This window comes from Oculina patagonica, chromosome 2, assembly GCF_052425735.1.
Source record: "Oculina patagonica isolate OP01 chromosome 2, crgOcupat, whole genome shotgun sequence".
Classification (NCBI taxonomy): Eukaryota; Metazoa; Cnidaria; class Anthozoa; order Scleractinia; family Oculinidae; genus Oculina; species Oculina patagonica.
In genome coordinates this window covers 10,482,127-10,504,217 of record NC_135759.1, presented here as the reverse complement: position 1 = coordinate 10,504,217, position 22,091 = coordinate 10,482,127, and the positions used below count along the sequence as shown (strand labels likewise).

The window sequence follows — 22,091 nt, the reverse complement described above, 5'->3', positions numbered from 1 at the left end:
TGGTTCCAACAGCATTTTATTCCATCTCTGTTCTTCATCTCAAATGTAATAGAAAAGCTGTACAAATTTGGTTACTTACATATGATATGTACTTGCGTCTATTGTTATCTTCAAAAGTGCAAGAAAAGCGCCACCAAAAATAAGTGAAAATTAATTATATAACAAACATAAAGTCCTTTTAGCATAGTGCAGCCTGATAAACGTACAGTTTGGCAAAAACGGTAATCATTAAAGGACAAGTAAACTGTAATCAGTAAAGGGTAAATACGTAATCAGTAAAGGGTAAATAAACTGTAATAATTAAAGGGTGAGTAAACTGTAATAATTAAAGGGTGAGTAAACTGTAATAATTAAAGGGTAAATAAACTGTAATAATTAAAGGGTAAATAAACTGTAATAATTAAAGGGTAAATAAACTGTAATAATTAAAGGGTGAGTAAACTGTAATAATTAAAGGGTAAATAAACTGTAATAATTAAAGGGTAAATAAACTGTAATAATTAAAGGGTGAGTAAACTGTAATCATAAAAGAGTAAGTAAACTATAATCATTAAAGAGTAAGTAATAAATTATAAGCTGTTGACTTCACACTGACCAATTTTTGTTAAGAAATGTAATCGACGCGGATGTCTTAGTAATAAAGTCCGATGATAAATCTTATTGTAAACAATCATTCTCGCTATAACTTAACAACAACAAAAGCTTTGATCTATCAATTGAAGCACGCTTCTTGTATTTTTGGAGTTAACAACATGTTATTTTAACATGTTTATATTTTGTATAAGTCCATAAGTTGCTGTTGGCTTTTACAAGGGTTTTGAATAGTAAATACATACCAAATTGGTTCTATCCATAAAATCGATATAACTTCGCAAATAAAGCTAAATGAACCGATACCAACTATACGCTTACTGACTAAGAATATACCCAGCCCAAATTATCTATGTAAAGATATACGAAATAGATAGGTTATTAAAACTGATCAAAATTGTGTTTCGTTTGTATAGCGTATTGGGCCAGTAGGGAATTTCTGTCAAAAGAGGCGACCAACTTTGAATGTTTCTATGCTCTAGTCTCGAGTGCGAGTGATGATTGGCGGGCACTCATCAAAGACAAGAACTCAACTAACAAACATGTCAAGTTCACAGGCATTTATCGCAATCTTATGTACTTTAGAACGTCCTCGACCGTTTATTTTTTATGTCTTTGGACGTTTTTTTTTTTAATACTCCCTCCTCTATTATCTTTACGTTCACCGCAGTTTTCTCAGCGTACATTTTTCACTAACAAAGGCCACTGAACAAATTGTAACGTTTTACGTTCAATCCGCTTTTTAAATAGCTAGGCTAAACAAAACTGAATAAATATGCTTACGGTAATATATATGAAATGGCTAAACAAGATTATATAAAAACTTTGCTTCATTTTTATAAAGATAATAAGATTAATAAAGATCAATCAACTGACATATAAAGATGGTTTCCAGTCCGTACTGAACAATCTCCGCCTGCAGTGTTTATGTGAGTCTCTCACGAACAAATGTTTACTAGCAAAAATAAAAATTCCGGGAAAAAACTTACCTTTTTCTTCATTGTTAGCACGAGATTTCCCTGCAAAACAATAATAGCAAGTAGAAGAACCTCGACGCTTTTCCAAACCGACGTTTCAGCTCATCGAGTATTCCTGTGAACGAAAAGATCCGTAATGGCGGACTAAAAACTACATGTACGCTATTACCGAAGTGTAATGTATCAATATATTCAAATCAAAAAGGAAAACAAACCCCAAGACTGCGCGATACGGACTGGAAATCAAATTTAAAGGTTATAACAAAGAAAAATTCAATTAACCGACAGGGTTATCCGACTTGAACTTTGACACAGTTTCAGAATTGAATAGTGCTCTCGCTTGTTTTCTTTGCTGCTTTAAGCAAAAGTACCCAAGATTGCTTTATCGCCAATTTTTGCTTGTTTCACCTTGCTTTTGCTCCATAAATTGGATTCCAATGGAAAAAAGCACAATTTGAAGGGAATTGTCATTTTCAATTAAACCAGGAAAACCCGCTCCAAACACATAATACAAAAGCTAGTACTAGACAAAAGTATTAGCATGATTAAGAATGTGTTGTTTACGGTAAAGAAAAATAAACTTTATAAAGCTGCCACACAAAGCTATCACACTCTTAAACATCCTTCTGTAAAGCAGCGACCAGGCTTTCGTTGATAAAGAACAATTAAACGACATTTCAAGGCTAATCAGAGAGGCCAGTATTAGAAGTTGAAAAATAATAAGTAAATAGCTTGACGTTTCTCCTACATCGAGTTTCCTATTTATAACCCACCTTCAGCAGTTTTAAGTGTTATATTTAAGAAATATTGCGCATTTCGGTTGTCAGGAAAACGCGTGTCGTTCCTCTTAGGGACACTCACCAGTATCCATGGGCTTCGTTTTGTTTTGTTTGTTTGTCGGTTTATTATACTTGTATTGTACTTCATAAGACTAATTGGTGGTATCGATTACTATTTCAGTACAACTGACCTTCACTGTTTCGCTACAAATATTTATATAAACAATATACAATACAAATACATATATTGTCTTAATCGTAGGATGCATGTTATCCGATAGTGACTTTATGACCTACTGTAAAATGTGGAAATATAACTTCTCATTCCCTCAGAATAAGTGCGGGAGAACATACAAGCGTGGTTATCTAAGAAAATGAAACATAAAGTGTAAACTACTAAATGATTTAACGTAGCGACGGGCTTAATGAATCAAATTAAAGCGTTATTGTTTTTGCCCTACAAACAGGAAGCAGATGGATTATTTCACTGCAACTAGAAATGCTGGAAACTACAGTAATTTCCCCTTTTTTTAACTCAAAGTGCCCAAAACGTTTTGTTTATGCCACATAATTTTATTCTTGCTTGTTTAGGTCATGGGGTTCTTCGTTTCCACTCTGCTCATCTTCATCTTTGTCACTTTCGTGTTCATACACGGCCACGTCTTCCACTGCATCATTCATCATCATTATCACAGATAGACAACACTCTGCGTTGCAATGAGGATGCCGTCTCAAGGCTTGTACAACGGTAAAGGACGCTGCCAGATAACGAACTAAAGCAAGATGAAAAAATTAAATAGACGCGATTTACTTCGTAGGCATTTTAAAGCGCTTAAGGTCGCGCAGGACCTTTGAAATCATTATGTATGTATTTATTTAAAAAGTATGCACGAACTGCGACGACTGAAACTGACAACAAACGGAATATTCATGAGAATTTTTTTTCTTAAAGTTCTTTGTACAAGTAATTACACGTTATTGTTCTCAGCTTTGTGTCCCGTGCGCTGGAACAAAGCGAATTATCACAGATAGATTTACTGCCTTGAATATAGCAAATGTTGTTGTAAACATTGACTCCGAAGGTCTTTGGAAGCCTCAAAACCTGCAATTTTGCGTCCAAGTTTCCTTCGCCGATATAGCATTTCAGAGTTTTTTCGCGAGGAACATAAACTCTCGAATTTTGAAACGTTTTTCTCAAAATAAAGAAAGCACGTTTCTAAGTTTAGATTTTACATTTTTACTCTCTTAGAAGCCATTACCTCCCAGCAGGTTTTGAAATCGAAAATTTCGTTCTTGTCAGAACACAATAGAGGTTATGATTTATCACTAGGTTATATAATTATTCAATTCGGTGCGCTGTTCTAGCTGAAAACCTGGACATAAAATCGCATTATCCACGTAAAGCTTGTAACATCACAGTAAACGGTCATCTCTCAGTTAAAGCGCAATCATGATGTAATTCCATCATCCCCTAATATCCTTGATAAATTGTAGAGGAATCGATGTTCAAAATGTAGTGAATTAAAGCTTTACAAGACAGCACCCCGTCAAGGAATATGGCTAATGAATTTATTAATGAGCAAGGGTCTTGCGCGACCTTAAGGAATAAGATCAAATATGTTTTGGTAAGTGAGTACAGACTTTTCTTGGAAAATCACTAACTGTTAAGGAGTAACAGGAAAAGAACGCTCGTAATATAAATTGCTCATAAATTGACTTGTATGTAATTTACCAGTCTCTTAAAAAATGGCGTCATGGCGACACTGAAACGTCGAGCAATAAATCTATCCTTGTTTTTATCAATGAAAATGGGAAGATTTCATATTAAATTGCAAAAGTAATGTAACAAAGATTTGTGCGTAAACAAACAATAATGGACAAGAATGTTGAGACACCTAATAAAATCTCTCATCTCGATGTCCTTTGTTTAGAATGGAAGCCTCTCAACTCAGCAATAAATAAGGGGAGGGGGAATAGAGATAGTTTTAAGTCTTTTTAAGTTAATACATTTTTTCAAATTCGTCCGATTTGTCATAAAGTGTTTCTTTTTAGAGTATAATGCGCTTGCGCACTATGCTCTATGCTGTCACTGAAAAACTGTTAGCAATTCCGAGGGAACAGTTCGGGATCAATAATCATTCGCCGTAATGTAGTAAACAATGACCACCCTCAAGATCGGACCCCGTACGGTAATACTGGACACGCACGATAAGTTTCAATTAAAAACATCCAATCAGGGACACGTGTTCCCACGCATAATTAAAAGTTCTTTTTCAACTCACGATTGTTCAACGCTTGCACAAGACGAAATGATTTTCCAGTAAAGACATTTGTAAGTTTTTGGCGAAAATAAAACTTCGTTTTCAGATCACTTAAGCACCAGTGTTTTTGTCTTGCTTAAAAGCAAGACTTCTTTGAGATAATATCTCCACGGCGATACACATTTATTTACACAATGCGACCTAATGTTTATTTTGTTAAAACACTAAACTTTGCCTTGTATTTTGAATTACTCGAATTTTTTTTCTTTTACAGTGCAAACAAAAAGCTTTCAATCGGAAAAAAAAAATGTACATGGATAAATGTAAATGAAGTTACGCGACTTAATCAAGATGAGCCTGTTTGGCCGCTTTGCGGTATCACACCGTCCCTTGCATGTCATGGGCATACAAATCAAATTTAATGCTATTATGACTCTTACAGATCTCAAGTTCTTCTAACAGCTAGAAAAATCGTAAAATAAAAAATATGGAAATGAGGATTCGCAAAATCAGTTGTACATGTATAAACAGGCTTCGCTCCCGAGTAACGTAGTTCAATAAAAATTGCCTTGCAGCGTTCAAAAGGTCATCAGTAAATTGACGTGAGCATTTTAACCCGTTTTTGGGAAAATTTTTCACCAAGTGTATACAGTATAATGGAGTAAAATTTCAAGCACTTTTATTGCAAAATCTGTTTCAAGAGTCAGATTGAAAATGGTAAAAAATCTGAAGAAAACGATGTCAAGTTCGTCCACCCTTGTAGTAATAAACATGCAATTTGTCCAAATGTTTTGTCGTTTCTGCTTATACGGAAGAGGTAACATCAACTGCTGTTCATACTTTAAATTCTGTGAAGCATATAACATTAATGACCGTTTCGTTTTCATCCATTATCACCCAGGAAGCCCCTTGCTATAAGCGTTTTAAACTACCCAAAACATACCTATAACCAATTTTAACCGGCCTAAGAAAACCGCGCAATCTTTAGCACTATGCCATAGAGCAATAGACTCATGTCATCCTTGGTGACCTATTGTTTTGTTTTAAAAAGTTTCATACGGGGTGGAAAAATCGCGTCCATAATTTCGGAAATTCTGAATATTAAAATGTGGCAATAATTTTATAGCACTTGCCTGCAATCATACCCATCACCAAGACGTTAACGGAGACCAGGATAGCTGTTATTCCAACTCCTTCCACTTCGGTCTTTATCCCGGAAGAAATGTTCTCCTCTGGTATCTTTAGCAGTATTCCAACGTTCATAGTTGCACAGGTTGCCAGGAGGGAAGCGAGTTGGAGCCAGTGTTCAAATCGATCTTTGATTGGCTGATAAGATGCAAACAGTACGGTGTACAATCCTGACATGATGGCCGCCACTCCCAGGTTTGTACGACTTTCGCCCCCAATAAGAACAAGCACTGACGTCAGAATGATTTTTCGTACGAGCTCCAAAACCTCCCAAAACCAGCAGTTGCTGGAGTAGTTTTCGTACAGAAAGCTCAATCCGGCTTGAATCTCGTTTCCTTCGCGATCGTCAAGGTCGTTTTCGGTTTCCTTTGGATGATATTTCCACAACAGGAACAGAGTTACAAGGGGGAAACCCACCACGTATGACAGCATGATAAAGGCAAGGACAGCATACTTGTTGTATGTGTTGGTGAAACATTCCACTGAATAGTCAGATCTTAAGTAGGACTGGCATGAATTTTCTTGGGTGTCAACACAAATCTTCTGACATGAAGATGGTAGCATTTGAAAAACCAATGTAGACGTTGTGGGAAACACGGTAAACATTAGAAGGAACACGTATCGAAAGCAGACTTCCTTTGCTTCAGCGACTAACTTTTTTGCTTCTTGGCCATTGTTGTATTTCATCTTGGTTACATAAAGTCGTCGAAAGTGATAGTACAGGACCGCCATAACAACAAATGCGAGGATCATGACTACAGATACGAGGAACGACGTGTAGATTGTCACTTTTATTGTGTTTGAGAAGCAGTTGACAGGAGCAATTTGCAACAGATTCAGTTGAAGGAACTTTGCGTAAGTGCCAAGTTGAAGCAAGGTCTTGGGCCATTCCACATATGAAAAAGCATCAAATGTTGCTGAGGTTACTTGGTAAAAACTGATGAAGATCTTTAATCTTGCAAGAACAATGTCCGTTAAAGACCTCCCCGATGTACCTCTCATCTTCATGCCATATATCAGAGGAAGAGCAACCAGCAACAGGAATACAACTGCTAAGGATATTTGTCCGACAAGCCATTTCTTAGACGGACACTTTTGGCACGTGGATATCATCTTGTAGTACCCCTTACTACAAACAGCGCACACTGGTCCCTCGTAACCATGGGAACATGTGGATTCCATGCCTCCCAGGCATGCAGATGCTATCGGACATGCATACACTTTTGGTAAAGAACGATTGAATTTCGTTAACCCCTTGTCATATTGGTTATGTTGTACTCTTAGACCATCTTTGAATTTCTCGTAAAGTTGTCTGCTTTCTTGGGATTCCCACTTCCAGAAAAATCCGGGATTGAGGTCAACACTCTCATTTCTACATATAAGTCCAACTGAATAGCATTGGAAGCATGGTCCAAAACGGTCAAAACGGTAAAACTGGTCAATACAAGGGCAGGCTCGGAACATGGCAAATTTGTTGTATTGAGTCCCTGAAGGAAAAAAGAGAATTTTACTGAAATAAAAATTATATTTGCGTTAATGTACAAAATAATGTATTATGAGTAAGGCTGATAAAGTTATCCGCACGGCTCTATGTAAGTATCTCTCTTTCAGCTTTTCCCTGATATCCTTGTGGAAAGTGGCGGAATATTCAACCAGTGGCGAAGCACCAATGCATTTTTTCGCAAAATTGTATGAAATAATTCTTTTATTATTTACAAGATGAAAAAGCCGTTGTAATATGTATAATAGTTGTTTCTCTATTGACCGTGCAATACTTTCATATCGGTGATAACTGTAGCGTTTTTTTGCAGGGTGTGTAATTCATAATCATAATTCATGTCTTTAAGCTTTGGAATTCAGTAATAATAATGTTTCCGGGGAAGCATATCACCACAACTGTTGTTGACTCAACAAGAATAACAAAGAGAAGTTTGGTTTATCTATTTGCAATTTTGCTCAAGCCTCATGTGAATCTCTTTGTCATTACTACCTTGTGGACAGGAAGTGCATTCAGTAATGGCCTTCCCAGGAGCCTTATCTGGATGAACATATCTTCCTGGTGGACATTCTTTACACAGCAGATTGCCAAATCTGGTGGCACTTCCTGAATAACCCATCTCGTCTTGGTAAAAGCCCCCTAAGGCGTAAAGAGATTGCTGAAATATTATGACAATTCTATAAAATATCGCTTGATAGAACGTTTATCAAGTCAGTGATATTATTTTTTGGATAATACGCGCAGAACGAACGCTCTGATTTTGATTTGGGATAAACATTCAGGCTTTTTTCTCTTTTGCAAGGTGTTTGCTGTTGCATATCGATATGTGAGAGAGGCGGTGACCTAACGGTTGGCGCAATGGTCTCGGGATCGAGTGGTTGGGGTCGTGGGGGAGACACTTCAGTCTCACAATACCTAGGGGTGGCGGAAGAGAAAAACTACGATTGACTAGCATCTCATCCAGGTGGAGCATTGATACCCTTGTCGCTTTATGCTATGGAAACCGAGTTTCTACCTTTCTTTTGGCTTAAAAATACCTATAAATTGTCATTTTGAGGGTTCAAATGAAAATATTGTTAAAACAATACCGACCTGCAGGACAAAGCAAACAGTATCTCATGAACCAGGAAGCGTAGGTCCCTGTTGGACATAAAATACACTCTATGGACACATCATGGCCCATGCACATTAGTCCAATCTTTGTCAGCATAAAATAATCGAGCGTCTCATTGTTATTTTGAAATGTGACTTTTAATGGATCACTGGATGGAAACCTGCAAGATTGCATAAACAGTTAGTTATTTGCCAACATCTTAACTCTATTCCTTTGTTCCTCAGCCCGCCCAGCCCCGGGTGTATCTCCACAAGTATTCGTGTGCTATATTAATCAAACCTATACGGTGTGAAAAGCGTCCGAAATTGTAAATTTCAGTGGCAAAAAAGTGCCCGTTGCGGCGTCATATCATGCCCAAGGTAGTGTCAAACAACATATTTGTCAAGTCAACATATTCAACAAGTCCGCCATCTTGAATTTTGAAATTTTTCAAAGATGCCAAGAAAAAAACGAAAAAGATATACGATATTCGATTCTCATGTGTACTGCAGTAGAGTTTCATTACTTCGTCATTTCTGGATTCGACAATATCATGTATTATTTTTAACGAGATAAAATTAATTGACAAGTTAAAGGTACAAACTTGCCTAACCCTAGAGAAGGGTCTCTACAAACAGTACTTAAATACATCTTATTGTTGTTATTGAGTTTCTTGCCTTCCCTTCACTGAGCAACCATTTGTTTATATTTGCACTATAAATACACGCGTACTATTAAAACAGGTTTTCTTATAACTTGTCATACCTCAGCGCAAATCCTATACCAGAGATAATGCTTAAATTTTAAATAACTTACAGCTGTAAAGTTACGTTGATTGGTGTCAACGGATATATGGCTGGTATGATATCCAGTGAGATTCCTATAAAATTACTGCAAAAGACGGGACGTAAAGTATGAATGACTTTTAAATGAAATGTCTGTCATCTATATTGTTTAACCAATCTTAAATTGAAACGCTATCACATTCACACACGAAAAAAATCTTTTTTTTTTATGAGACTACACATGAATTGCCCATAAATGGAATGTCACTACTGTTGGTTTTATCAAACGAGAACACGTGACGCCAAAACATGATCTAATATAATTGGCTATTAAACATGTTATGATTGGTCGTTAAACGTATAATTACATATTATTATAATTGAAATCTCGCAAAATGGCTGGAGAGAAGTTAAAGTCCCTCTCCGTGAATAAGGATACCTTAACCAATGCTTTCAGTTTCTCCGATGTGAAATTCGCATCCTCCAAATGGGAGAGAATGACAAATTGGTTTAGTACGACGTCAGGTTCCTCTTTACCAACGTAACATTGAAGGATACTATTAACATCCTGGTTCAAATAGCATTTGCTGACGATTGCTTTAACCAAACCTATGGCCTCGAAATACAGAGGGATCTTCTTACTACTCCTCTTGAAATCGCAACATCTAATCAGCTTTTCCAATTTAATGGCCAGTTATAAGAACAAATAGACGGTTTGGCAATGGGTACTCCACCTGGCCCACTTATGGCCAATGTATTCATGTGCCACCTCGAAGAAGCTTACATGCGATGACAAGATGCTAAGTTTCTACAGAAGATACGTCGAAGACACTTTGGCTAGGATGCCCAGCACGTTTTTTAACCGCCTTTTTTCTTTGCTTTATTGCCAACCACCTTCTTAGTATTAATTTAATTTAACTTCGCTCAGCTCGATAAGCTTTTTAGTTTTTCTGAGTGTTGTTACCAATATTCTGTTTTAATTATATATATATATTTTTTCGAAGCATTGTATGTAAGTCTTTTTGGTAATAAAGTTGTTGTTGTTGTTGTTGTTGTTGGTTGAAGTAGAAGTAGTAGTAGTAGTAGTAGTAGTAGTAGTAGTAGTAGCAGCAGCAGCAGCAGCAGCAGTAGCAGTAGCAGTTGCAGTAGCAGCAGTAGTAATAGTAGTAGTAGTAGTAGTAGTAGCAGTAGTAATAGTAGTAGTAGTAGTAGTAGCAGTAGTAATAGTAGTAGTAGTAGTAGCAGCAGTAGTAATAGTAGTAGTAGTAGTAGCAGCAGTAGTAATAGTAGTAGTAGTAGTAGCAGCAGCAGTAGTAGTAGTAGTAGTAGTAGTAGTAGTAGTAGCAGCAGCAGCAGCAGCAGCAGTGGCAGTAGCACAGTAGCAGATGCAGTATAGATTTTTCTTACATTAACCCTTACACACTTCTCGAGCAAGCCCATGTTGCAAATTCATTAACAATCGTGTCAGTAAAAGGACGTATCTACTTACACACTTTGCAAAGATCGCGTGTCCTGAAATGCATGACTATCTATTGAACGGAGTGGATTTTCTCCTGCATCACTAAAAAAACCGATATCAAATCAAAATACCCACATCGAATGTTTTTTTCCGAGCTATGAGTGCTAATATCAGTTCTCACACAATATAAATACTATATTCAATTTTGTTACAGTCGACAATGAAAAGGAACAATTATTTTCTTTTTTATGTAAGTTAATGCAAGAATTGTTAAAATGAGTTTGACAGTATCTATTGCGACATTTGAGATTTCCATTTACAGCTAAACTGGCTACTCTGTCTCCAAGCGCGACGTTTAACTGCTTGTGGTACAACACTTTCTTTGAAACAAAACTAAGTCCCTCAGATGGCCTGTGAAAAAAACAAGTCTTACAAAAGAAAGCACAATACTCACATATAAACGAGATTGGCGAGCCCTTTCAAGGTGTTGGCATTGATCGCAAGTAGTTTATTGTCTAATAATCCCCTTTTAATGTAGAAAAAGTAATTCCAAAAATCAGTAAAAAATGTAATTTTATTTATTATCCATGAAACATGGAAAAGCTATCAGAAGCTCGTTATAAATTGCACCTGCATCGATATCAAATTGAATTCGGAATGTTGCCTTTTGTACGCAAAATTTCGCCCCTCAGAATCTTAATAAAGAAGGAAATCTTAATACAGCAGTTTTTGAACGCAACAATTGCAAATGTATGTCCTAAAATAGAAACTACACAAGTTATTGCCCGCACAGGGGTTTCGTATTTCACCCTCGGACGTACAAGCAAATTCATACCCCTACCGCGGTACAAAGGGGGTGGGGTATTGATGGACCCCTCCTAAAACAAAACAACAAAAGTAGCAGTAGCACTTTGCTTGCTCTACAAGGTTACACAATTTTGTAGTCTGTGACGTTGTATGAAGTCATTAGATGCGCCATCTTTGATTTCACTATTAAATAACAGAAAGTAACACAAAATTAAGCCAAAATGCTGGTGAACAGTATAATTATACGCATTTTGCAATTTTGTAAAAAAAAACGGGAAAATTAAAGAATTATGTCAGAAAAGGCGTGATAATCTTCTAAAAGCTTCAGCACCACAGAGAGAATCATCCCCTTTTTAAAAATTGCGAAAAAACTTCGACGGGGAGGTGTTGCAACCACGGTTGCCTCCTCTCTTGTACTTACGAGAGGTAAGGCCACAGAAGTACGTGTTTTCATCAATGATAGTGGTTTTCAGCTAGCTGGCATATGGTAGGCAATCACTATGTTTCTAACGTAAGTATCACTTGTTAGAGATCTTAGCACCTCTACCAGAAAACGGCCAAAAGTTTGAGATTCTGAGGTGCGGATATTTTGACAAATCAAATCTCTTAATGATAATTTCTTTTCTCTGCCGCAGGTTATCACAAAAAAAATAACAACAACTTACTCACCAGCGCCTTACCTATTATTTGCTTCTTAGTGAATAAATACCTACTTTATTTAATACTTAATCAAATTCTTGCAACACCTCATGGAAATCTACACCAAAGAATCAGCGCGCTTTGCAGCGTTTGGCGCACATTGTCAGCATTGCTATTATCGAGGACGTAAGGTAATGGTACCAGAGGTTCCCTTTCATTGTCTTGAGAAATTTGCTGAGCCCATCGCAATTCATAGCCAGATCACCAAGGTTTAGTGAAATGAAGAAAAAACTAGACTGAACTCCATCCCCCCCCCCTTCCGAAAAAAAATAAATAAAAGAAACGCATACTTATTCAAGTCCCTTTAAATGAACATTGCAGCTTATCTAACAATTTACAGAAAGTGCAAAAGCGCAAACTAACACATGAAGGACAGTCAGAACATTAAATTTGGAACATTTGACAAATGAATGGGAGTGCTTACAAATATTGAAGTTTTGAAAGGTCTTTAAATACTTTGTCCTCTATGTACTTGATGCTACTTGATCTCATCTCCCTGCGCGATAAAGATCCGATAAAAATGCACAATGTTTTCAAACCTTTACTTCATAACACGTCGTCTTCCAGAAAAAAATTCTCCAAGATCACGCAAAAGAAATTTCTGATCCTCTTGAGACCAGCACGTAAGTACGTTTACAATATGACTATCGCTTCAAACGTAAGGATTTCTTGTATTATTGCCCAGCATGGCGAATCCATTGGGAAAAAATGGCTGCAATAATGTTTAAAATCGTTGGTGAGATTACTCAAAAATACCGAAACACTAGTTTTACGTTGCGTGACGTGTCACCCCCATTGATTAACCCTCGCACGTACGACCCAATTCACACCACTCCCTCCGACCTGGGTACGGGGAATAGTGTGTTGATTGACCCCCCTAAGGTGTCTGTGAAATAAGACAAAAGAAGCGCGAAAAAAACCCAATAAATTGCGGTCTCTTATTGCAAAAATGTTTTGTTAAGGTGATTCCACGGTATTGCATTGCGCATCCTAGCTGCGCATAAGTTTTCGCGTCATTTAGCGCGCGCACGAGCGCGCGCGCACAGAGCACTACGAGATTCCCTTTAGGCTAAGCTCGGTAGGGAAATAAATGGTCATTTTCTCTTAAACGAGCACGGTGACCCCCATTTTTTAATGCAATAATTTAAATGTCATACGGTTGTCTACAATATATTGCAATTTAAAGAAAAGTTTAAAATTCTACATTGAGATATTTTAATTTTTAGGTAGTGCCGTTAACGTGCGCACAGAGCAAAATCTTTAATTTCTTCATTATCTTAATTCCTGTAAAATAAGAATAGTTTTTAATATAAGATCAAAGTCTATTTTGTTGAACTAGACTAATTTTTTAATGCAAAAATGATTTTTCTCGAAACAATAGCAATCCCCATTTGGATTACTAGGGTTCCTAATATATACCTCGCGGGTCGTATATTTACTATAATGCCATCCATTTTACACAAAAACTAGCGCGGTGACCCCCATTTTTTATTTTATTTTTTTAATCCTCATAACATAATTGTAACCTGGGCCAAGTTTCAGAAAATTTTTAATACTCCTTCTATTTCAGTGGAATCACCTTAAATTTAGATGTTATGCAATTTTAGAATATGTGTGTAACTTAAGGTATCGCGGAAGCAAAATTGGCGTTTTCGTTCCAAGTGAAATTGTGTGAAAACTATCAATGGTAAATCCAACAAAGTATATATTTTCTGAAAGTTTACTAAATTAAAATTGTAATTTTGGATTTTGTTTTTATCATATAGACTATAATAAGCAACCTCAGCAATTTGTTTGCATATATGATGTTGCACAACATTAGGTTTATTTGAGAACACATTTACGTGACAGGAATTTTATCTACATATTTTGATCTAAAAAAGTGTCTCAGATTTTTCGTCTCTTGCACCATAAATTTTTTATAAATTTTTAAACTTTAAAATGGCGTTTTTTGGGCTTCTTTAGGATTAAAAATTCATAAAAAAATTAATGGAGCAAGAAAAGAAAAATCTGAGACACCGTTTTTTAGACCAAAATATGTAGATCAAATTCTACATAAAAGTTTAGGCTCTCACGTAAATGTGTTCTCAAATAAACCTAATGTTGCGCAACAATATAATTGCAAACATAATGCTGACGTTGCTTATATGATCAAAACAAAATCCAAAATTACAATCTTTATTCAATAAGCTTTCAGAAAATAGATACTTTATTGTGGTTACCATTGATGGTTTGCACACAATTTCACTTGAAACGAAAACGCCTATTTTCCCTCCGTGATACCTTAAAAAGATGTTTTTAAACTGTTTTGTTTTTGTTATCACTATCACTCTTACATTTGAACAGCAATATTCGCTTTAATGATGGACCACAGGGTACGTGAAAATACTTGAGACGTCATTAGGTCACGCATAGAAAGTCATGACCGTCCAATTGGACCATTTTACAGTAGTTATAAATAAGCCAAAACCCAACCTGAGGTACATTAGATTAAAAGGCACATGTTTTTTTTCTTGGGTGTCAAGCTTTCAAAACGACAACAACAACAACAACAACAACAACCATTTTATTTTGCCAAATTAAATAGAAAATAAATTACAGCATAACATAAATTAACTAAAATAGGCAAAAAAACTACTCAGAATAGAAATAAACTAAACGAGCTGAGTAGTTAAAAAAATTTAATTGCTCTGACAAGGTTGTACATAAAAGAAGACAAAAGTAAAATAAGACAAGTAATAAGTAATTAAGTACCATGCAGACAACAACATCAGCAGCAGCAGCAGCAGCAGCAGCAACAACAACAACAACAACAATGATGACTTACAGGATAAGCAGACTCACTAAACCATCAAATGACCCATGTAGGAGAACGGTGATGTTATTTTTTTCGATAAATCTGTTAAAAAAATCAGAAAAGTATGAAAAATAAATATCATTAGACCAGAAAGGCACTATCAAGCACGAACTGCTAAAACTATGAATACCCGAGGGACTAAGCAGCCCGTTTAGCTTAGAGGAAGACATGATGTACCAGCCCTTACACGCCTCGCTAAACTCGCCCGCGCGAAAGTCGCCGCGAAACCACACAGGAAAGCAATGCAACACTCAATAAAGCCACGATCAAGTGGCTAAGGGAGATAAAAATAGAATTAATGAAGGTGTCTTTACAGTGTCAGTAGACTCCTCAGGTTCTGAAAGCTTCCTTTGTGGATAATCGTTATTTTGTTTTCTTCAAGCCACCTGTTAAGGATTTTGTAAGCAGCAAAAATGTTAGATGGTTTCAAATGATCTGCATCTAAAGAGTGAAACGGGCATGCGGCAACTCGTACCTTATCGATGGCTATGTGGTAAGAAATTACAGATTGTTTTCTTCTATGGCAAAATACCAGTATGAAACTTTCTTTCTACTCACGTTAATAACGACTAAGTACAAAGTGCGAAAGCGCGTTTACCTAATTCGTCATTATAAAGGAGTTAATAAGCTATCTAGTCCAAAATCTGTCATTGCAGAAGTACATAATCTAGAAGTCCATATCTAGCATTGGGGCGCGTGCTATCGGATTTGCGTGTGTGCTATTTTTAGAACATCCTTGCGCGGGAGACGCGCGAGACGCACGAGAAAATGCTGTGTGACCTTGCCAACAAACATTTCACTCAGAAAACAAATTAAAACTAAAAACAAATTCAAAAAATACTCCAAATAAAGGGGAAGCATCGATCTAATTTTATGAGATCTGTGATGGAAAAACATCCGATGATAACCAGAGATGGAAAAAGTTGCTTTCCGTTTCAATACAGTGATAAACTCCTTGAATTTAATTTTACACAGGCAAATTATGCGCGCTCGAAGGGGGAACAAAAACCAAAGAAAACGAAACCATTGGTAGAATAAAATATTTAGTTTTTGGTTAAAGAAAGTATGTTTCGCTTTGCTGAACGTCTTTACATCAACAAAATGATATTGTCTTGCTCCTGAGCTACAAAAACAACCACGACTTGAAGCTCGTTTGGAATACTCGTTTTCTGAATTTCGATATTAAAACTGCTAACTGAAAATTGTTTGGGAATATTTTCGAAAAGCGAGCGATACAACAATTGAAAACACATTATTTTCATTGGCCATTATTTTAACTCTAGCGTTTTGACAGTCGTATTACTCTTAAATTTTGATTTTAATTTATAACCGTCTGACAGTTAAGTGTTGAAATTTGAAGTTTGTAGGCAAGTGAAAAGGCAACCGGTCGCCGGTTTCCATTAGCGAGCTCCCAAAACAAACATGCGGAATATTTGTATTTTAACGAGAGAGTTATGAACATAAGTGCCTTAAACTTTCATATGGAAAGTATAAAGTTTCGTCGTATTTAAGCTTAATTACTCAACAACAAATAGAAAATTTATAATTTATTTATTTGCGGCGCCAACTAACTGTATACTTTGAGGTATATTGGAAAAGCATGAATGAAAACATGATCGTTCAGTGAATTTAACTCGCATTTTCATTTATGTATAAACAGGTACATTACCTTAAATAAAAGTTCTCAGATTTACTTCTCGAAAAGAACCTCCATTTTCCGAATCCGAAAGGCGGGCGGCATGCGTTTCTAAAATGCGGTACTCGGGCTTCCCTTGCAATTGTTTGAGTTCAGGTCTAGAAATATTGCGCTTTCACCGCTCTGCACGCATAAGGACTCCAAATTAAAGACACCTTTAGAACCACAGAAATAGTCACCACAATTTTTCTTTCTCTTGTGTAGCCGTCCTGTCCTTTTAGGCTTCGAAAAATGGCTTGATCGTGAAGCATAAAGTTGTTGTCACATGCATGGATCAAACTGGTGTTGGCACTTTCAGTGCACGGTATCTTACAGTCGTCGCGCTCGATTTTAACCACTTCAGGGAAGGCCGGACTTTTCTACAATAGCAATAAACCTGTACCAAGATGTAAAAAGGCATCTCCAATATGTAATAGCCGTCTTTTTCTCTTGAGTTCCATTCAACTGAAGTGTCTTTACATTTTGAAATTGAACCGGTGGAAGCAGTCAGTTTCTTTGAGTTCCATTCAACTGAAGTGTCTTTACATTTTGAAATTGAGCCGGTCGAAGCAGTCAGTTTCTTTTACGCTCGCTGCCAACTCTACTCTGACTCCAAAACACAACACATTCTACTGGATGCTCCAATGTTTTTAGTGACTTCAATGCTGTAATCATGACAGAAGAGGAGACCAGTGATTCGTATCCGGTAGGTTTAAATCCTAACTAAATGCACATTTTGATAAACAACAACTTGAAGTAAGAAATTTCGTGGTGCCGTTCGCTTGTTTTCAACAGTTAGGCTCTTCTTGCTCAACTTCAAAAATTTGTTCAACCAATCAAAGGCGCGCTGTAAAAAAATACTTTTACGCGATTGGTTACTAGTTCGCGCCAAAAGCCGTCTACGTAATTTTTATCGCGCGTCTCGCGCGCGAGGCCTGTTCTAAAAATAGCACACACGCAAATCCGATAGCACAAGACCCATTACCAGAGATGTGGACTTCTAGATCATGTACTTCTGGTCATTGATTTGACTGTCATTGGTCTGTCATTAGCTCGGCGTTATCAAAGCAATAGCGCTCTGGTCTAGAGGTTGCTCGCGCGGTTCACAAAGATTGAGACCTGGGCCCGGTTGCATAAAAATACTTAAGATTACGTGAGACTTTCTGCAGCCATTCCCTGTGCTCTGAGGGGTTTTCTCCCGTGCTTATAAGGATAAATCGGGAGAAAATGTACTAAAGAGCACTGGAAAAACCAAAACGCTTTGAAAACATTCACCGGAACGCAGAGAGCTGTTGCAGAAAATCGCCCGTAATCTTAAGTATTTTTATGCAACCGGGCCCAGGAAACCAAGCGTGAAATTGCCATCCAGGCTGTCAAAGCCGCCGAGATTTTGCCAAACCTGCATGTAATCATGCAGTTGGCATGGAAATGTCAGAAATTAAAGAAGAGGAAACCTTACAACTCTAACCACATTTCTAGTCAAAAGAAATATTACAACTGTGGAACATAACTTACAACGTTTCTAAGCTTTTCAATCCAAGAAACATTCCAGGCTTGATTTCTCGCAGTTTGTTCTCTGCCATATCGCTTTGTTAAAACAAGGAACAACCGTACTTACATTTTGTCTCAATCAATCAATCAATCAATCAATCAATCAATCAATCAATCAATCAATCAATCAATCAATCAATCAATCAATCAATCAATCAATCAATCGATCGATCGATCGATCGATCAATCAATCAATCGATCATTCATTCATTCATTCAATCAATTAATCAATCAATCAATCAATCAATCAATCAATCAATCAATCAATCAATCAATCACGAACCCACCCACGCAATTTCAAATTCTGCCACTGATTAAGATTTTCCATTTTCACTGGCCAAAAAATTATTTTACGCGCGCGTACGCGCCTCGGAGAAAATACCTTTAAACTGCATTACTGGACGTTCTGCATTACACTTTTAGTCACCATCATATATCTGCAATCGCTCACTTACAGGTATGTAACACTGATAAGATCTTCAAAAGCGTGCTCATCAATAGTTTTCAGTCCATTGTTGTGAAATGCCCTATTAAACATTCAGTTGAAAGTTTAGAAAGGATTAAACATTTCATCGCGTTGGACGCCACAACCAAAGTAAGGTGATTGCTCCCGCTTTACCCACGGTTCGAACAAGGTTTAAGGGGCTAGGTCGTAGTATTTAAGTTTAACAACTAATTGGCAAAGCAACAGTGTTTTATAGGCAAATTGAAGGCCACACAGCAATCGTTTATGATTTCTATGAGGTTTTCTATATCTTTAAGCCGTTATTGTGATATTTCATCTAATTCAATGATGACCAGTTGGTCAGTGTTAAAGTTGTTTGTCACGAACACGGGTATAAGCGTAAGCGAATAAGTTAAACAAGCACGTATTCTTGCTATGCTGACTTCACTAGGAATAAACATAGACGCACGAAAACATAATTGTTTCTTCTTGTGCTTACGCCTATACTTTCTTCTTGTGGAGAAAAAAGTATGTTTGTGTTTGTTCTTCTCATCGGCTATGCTTTTGCCTTTGCTTATGCTTGTGCATAAGCAAACTGTTTGTAAATAAAATAACCATTTGCAACAAAGAAAACTACAGCTTAAGTGACCACAACAGTTACCAAGAAGAGGAATGACATGCTCACCAGGTGGCCAACAAATGCAAATAATAGACTATTAATCTTACAGGTTAGTCAAATTCCTCAGTCCAAGTAGTGATCCCCTTTTAATGGTAACTAACTGCTCGTTTAGCATAAAGTTTGCATTTCTGCAAATTAAGAAAAAATCCTTGAAATACTGTGGACAACGGAGCACATAGCGGGGCAAGCGGGGCAAGCGGGGCAATGCAATGAATTAAATCCCTCCGGAATACACGGGCGGTAGTGCCAGATATAAGACCAACTGTTATTTTAAGTTAGATTTATTTACAGCTAATTAGAGAAAGGTTGTCGGAAAAAAGCACAAAAAGTGCACGCGACAGGACCGAAAGGTAGTATGGGTAGAAGTAGAGAGCTACTGCACGTGCAGAATACTAATAAGATGGCGACATGATTAACGCAAATTTGCACGTTTTCTCTCTCTTCAGACATGTGGAAACAAGGTACTTTTGGCTACTCTGGATTCTAAAATATACTGAACTCAAAGATATGCGTCAGTTAAGTAAAGCTACAGAAAAAAGGCCTTTTGAGATAAAAAACAAAATCTTCACGTGCAAAAATACAAACTAGTACATTTCCTCTAGGCCAATATACAAAATTCAAGTGAGTACCCAGACCATCTTTCGGTCTTGTCGTGTGCACTTTCGTGCTTTTTTCCGACAACCTTTCTCGAATTAGCTGTATACAGACCGTGTGTAAGTGGGTACCGCACGCGCATTTATATAAGACCCTGAGGCCAATACGGCCGTGCATGCTCAGAGGAGTGTATGGTGTGCATGTTTTGTAAAAGATTCGTTTGCTTACTTCTGATTCGTTATTTTCTCTTTTCATGACTTAATGAGGCTTTTGTAATTTAGCATTTGTTTGTTCTAATCTAGTGCACCTTCCATGTCTCCTGTTTCTTAGCTATAGCCACTGGAATATGTTTTGTAAAAAACCCTTTATTTGAATCATTTTTAGATATTAAACTCTGTAATTTGTATTTGGTTCTGGCTGTATATTAAGGTAATTGCCAAGTAAGCCCTATGTCACACATGTACAATTAAGGCGGCGAGAGAGGATTGATAAGAATATTTCATTGGCTACACAGAATCCAATATATTGTAATTTACAAGTTAATGAAGAATTTACCAATTTTTTATTCCACAACAGTTGGCCCAATAAAAGAAGATGGTAAATTATTGAACGCTTTTATGGCGCCCATGTCTTGACAGATAGGCTGACCCAAATTTAAAAATTATAAGCTTAATTATCCATTATATTCTCAGTCTTAAAACATTTTAAAAATCTTAATAAAAAGTTTTCGTTTTAGCGTCATTTTAATCTCAGTCTCAAAGCAACTTAAACTCGTTTTAGCGTCATTTTATTTTTTACATTGGCTTGTGTAGCCTTCGGTGGTGGTGGTGGCTTATACGTATGAGTATCTTTGGGCTTGACAATTTGAAATATTACAACTAGCACAAGGAACTAAATAAAGGCTATAAAAATGTGTGAAACCAACTAGTTCTAAAAAAACTGCTAAGCTATAAAATAAATTGACGAAACTGCTAGTTGGGCGAATTCAAACGAAGAAATGGAAGTTGTAAGCTATTGAAGTAATTGGAAGGTCCATATAAAAAAACGTACTTACAGTGATTTCAGGCGAATAAGATCTTTAAAGGCTCCGCTTGCTATTTTCCTTATTTTATTAAAACCGAGATCCCTGGAAAGAAGGGGAAATCAGCATTGAATTTATATAACGACAGCACCCATTTTTGTATTTTTTGTAAAAGGAAAGGACAGCAGGTCTTATATCATGTCATGATAATGATTCCAAAGACTTAATTATCGACTGTTGACAATATAAAAAGCCAGTTCTTCAGCTCACCTCTCTTTAACTGCTGTCTCTTTTTTCCCATGGCAACAAATTTTCCTTTTTTTAAGCACACGTTTACAATTATCTGATCCAAATTAAGCATGCTGGCCATGAGCATTGAGTACAAATGAAATAAGGTTTTGACACCAAAAGTGAATTTTTACTTGCGAGAAACGTACTGTATATCAGGAACCGCTTTATGTTAACAACAATTTTTCCCGATGCCTCGTCTCTTTTCAAAGCTTCCCAATGCATGCCAAATTACAAGCGTAGTTTTATTTCTTACCAAACGATCATTCAAACCATTCTAATTAAAAATTAACGGTCTACATTTGAAAACAGCATCTTTCTGTAGGGGTCTGAAAGGGAGTTGGAGAATCTCGGTTATCTGTCATATTTTTGATGATTTCTCAGCGATCAGTGAAACTTTCAGCCCACTTCTCAGCTATCACTAATTTTTGCAGATCTCGGATCTTAGCTACCACTTCATAAAACGCGTCATTTTTTAGCTGACAGTTTAAACCAATCCAGATCCTCTTAAGGCTTAAAGGAGAAGTTCACTCTAGAACCTTTTTTCTTTCTCAATAAAAAGACACAAAAATAAGTTATCACAAACGTTCAGCCTCCAACGTTAGCTCCCTAGCAGCCTCCACGAACGTAATTATGCGTGGCGCAAGGCTCAGCCTGAAGTTTGGCGGGGAAATTTTAAAAAGTCGAAACTCCTTGTTTTTTGTATTTCTTGGAGCACAAAGAGGCATTTTGACAAACAAAAGCCATTACGAAGAAAAAAGGAGTTTCGAGTATTTAAATATTCCCGCCAAACTTCAGGCTGATTTCTTTGACGTCACGCATACATTACCAGCTCCAAGATGGC

The 22,091-nt window shown here is 36.8% G+C and overlaps 2 protein-coding genes across 2 annotated transcripts in view; both read right to left on the bottom strand.

Moving 5' to 3' along the window:
• Window positions 1-458: 458 nt before the first annotated feature.
• On the bottom strand, window positions 459-6,970 carry LOC144641780 (uncharacterized). Its single transcript, XM_078500806.1, has 2 exons — window positions 5,742-6,970; window positions 459-3,120 (listed from the first exon to the last, which is right to left on the bottom strand). The coding sequence occupies exons 1-2, from the start codon at window positions 6,907-6,909 to the stop codon at window positions 2,921-2,923; spliced, it is 1,368 nt and encodes a 455-aa protein (XP_078356932.1). The 5' UTR covers window positions 6,910-6,970; the 3' UTR covers window positions 459-2,920.
• LOC144642148 (uncharacterized) overlaps window positions 6,926-22,091 on the bottom strand; it is a 37,242-nt gene continuing 22,076 nt past the window's right edge. Inside the window, exons 5-18 of the mRNA XM_078501137.1 lie at window positions 20,993-21,064; window positions 19,392-19,472; window positions 18,676-18,747; window positions 18,185-18,256; window positions 15,309-15,380; window positions 14,965-15,036; window positions 12,562-12,633; window positions 11,086-11,157; window positions 10,662-10,733; window positions 9,204-9,278; window positions 8,387-8,568; window positions 7,787-7,933; window positions 7,008-7,283; window positions 6,926-6,948 (exon numbers count right to left, since the gene is read on the bottom strand). Coding sequence (XP_078357263.1) covers window positions 6,926-6,948; window positions 7,008-7,283; window positions 7,787-7,933; window positions 8,387-8,568; window positions 9,204-9,278; window positions 10,662-10,733; window positions 11,086-11,157; window positions 12,562-12,633; window positions 14,965-15,036; window positions 15,309-15,380; window positions 18,185-18,256; window positions 18,676-18,747; window positions 19,392-19,472; window positions 20,993-21,064 — 1,360 coding nt within the window. The remainder of the gene's footprint in view (window positions 6,949-7,007; window positions 7,284-7,786; window positions 7,934-8,386; window positions 8,569-9,203; window positions 9,279-10,661; window positions 10,734-11,085; window positions 11,158-12,561; window positions 12,634-14,964; window positions 15,037-15,308; window positions 15,381-18,184; window positions 18,257-18,675; window positions 18,748-19,391; window positions 19,473-20,992; window positions 21,065-22,091) is intronic.

What these genes read in the sequence shown, in the direction of transcription:
- LOC144641780 (XM_078500806.1), bottom strand. Translation starts at nt 6,909, where the DNA reads ATGATATCCACGTGCCAAAAGTGTCCGTCTAAGAAATGGCTTGTCGGA. An exon ending in GGTGATGGGTATGATTGCAG is followed by an intron (nt 3,121 to 5,741) that starts GCAAGTGCTATA and finishes ATCTTGCTTTAG; the next exon opens with TTCGTTATCTGGCAGCGTCC.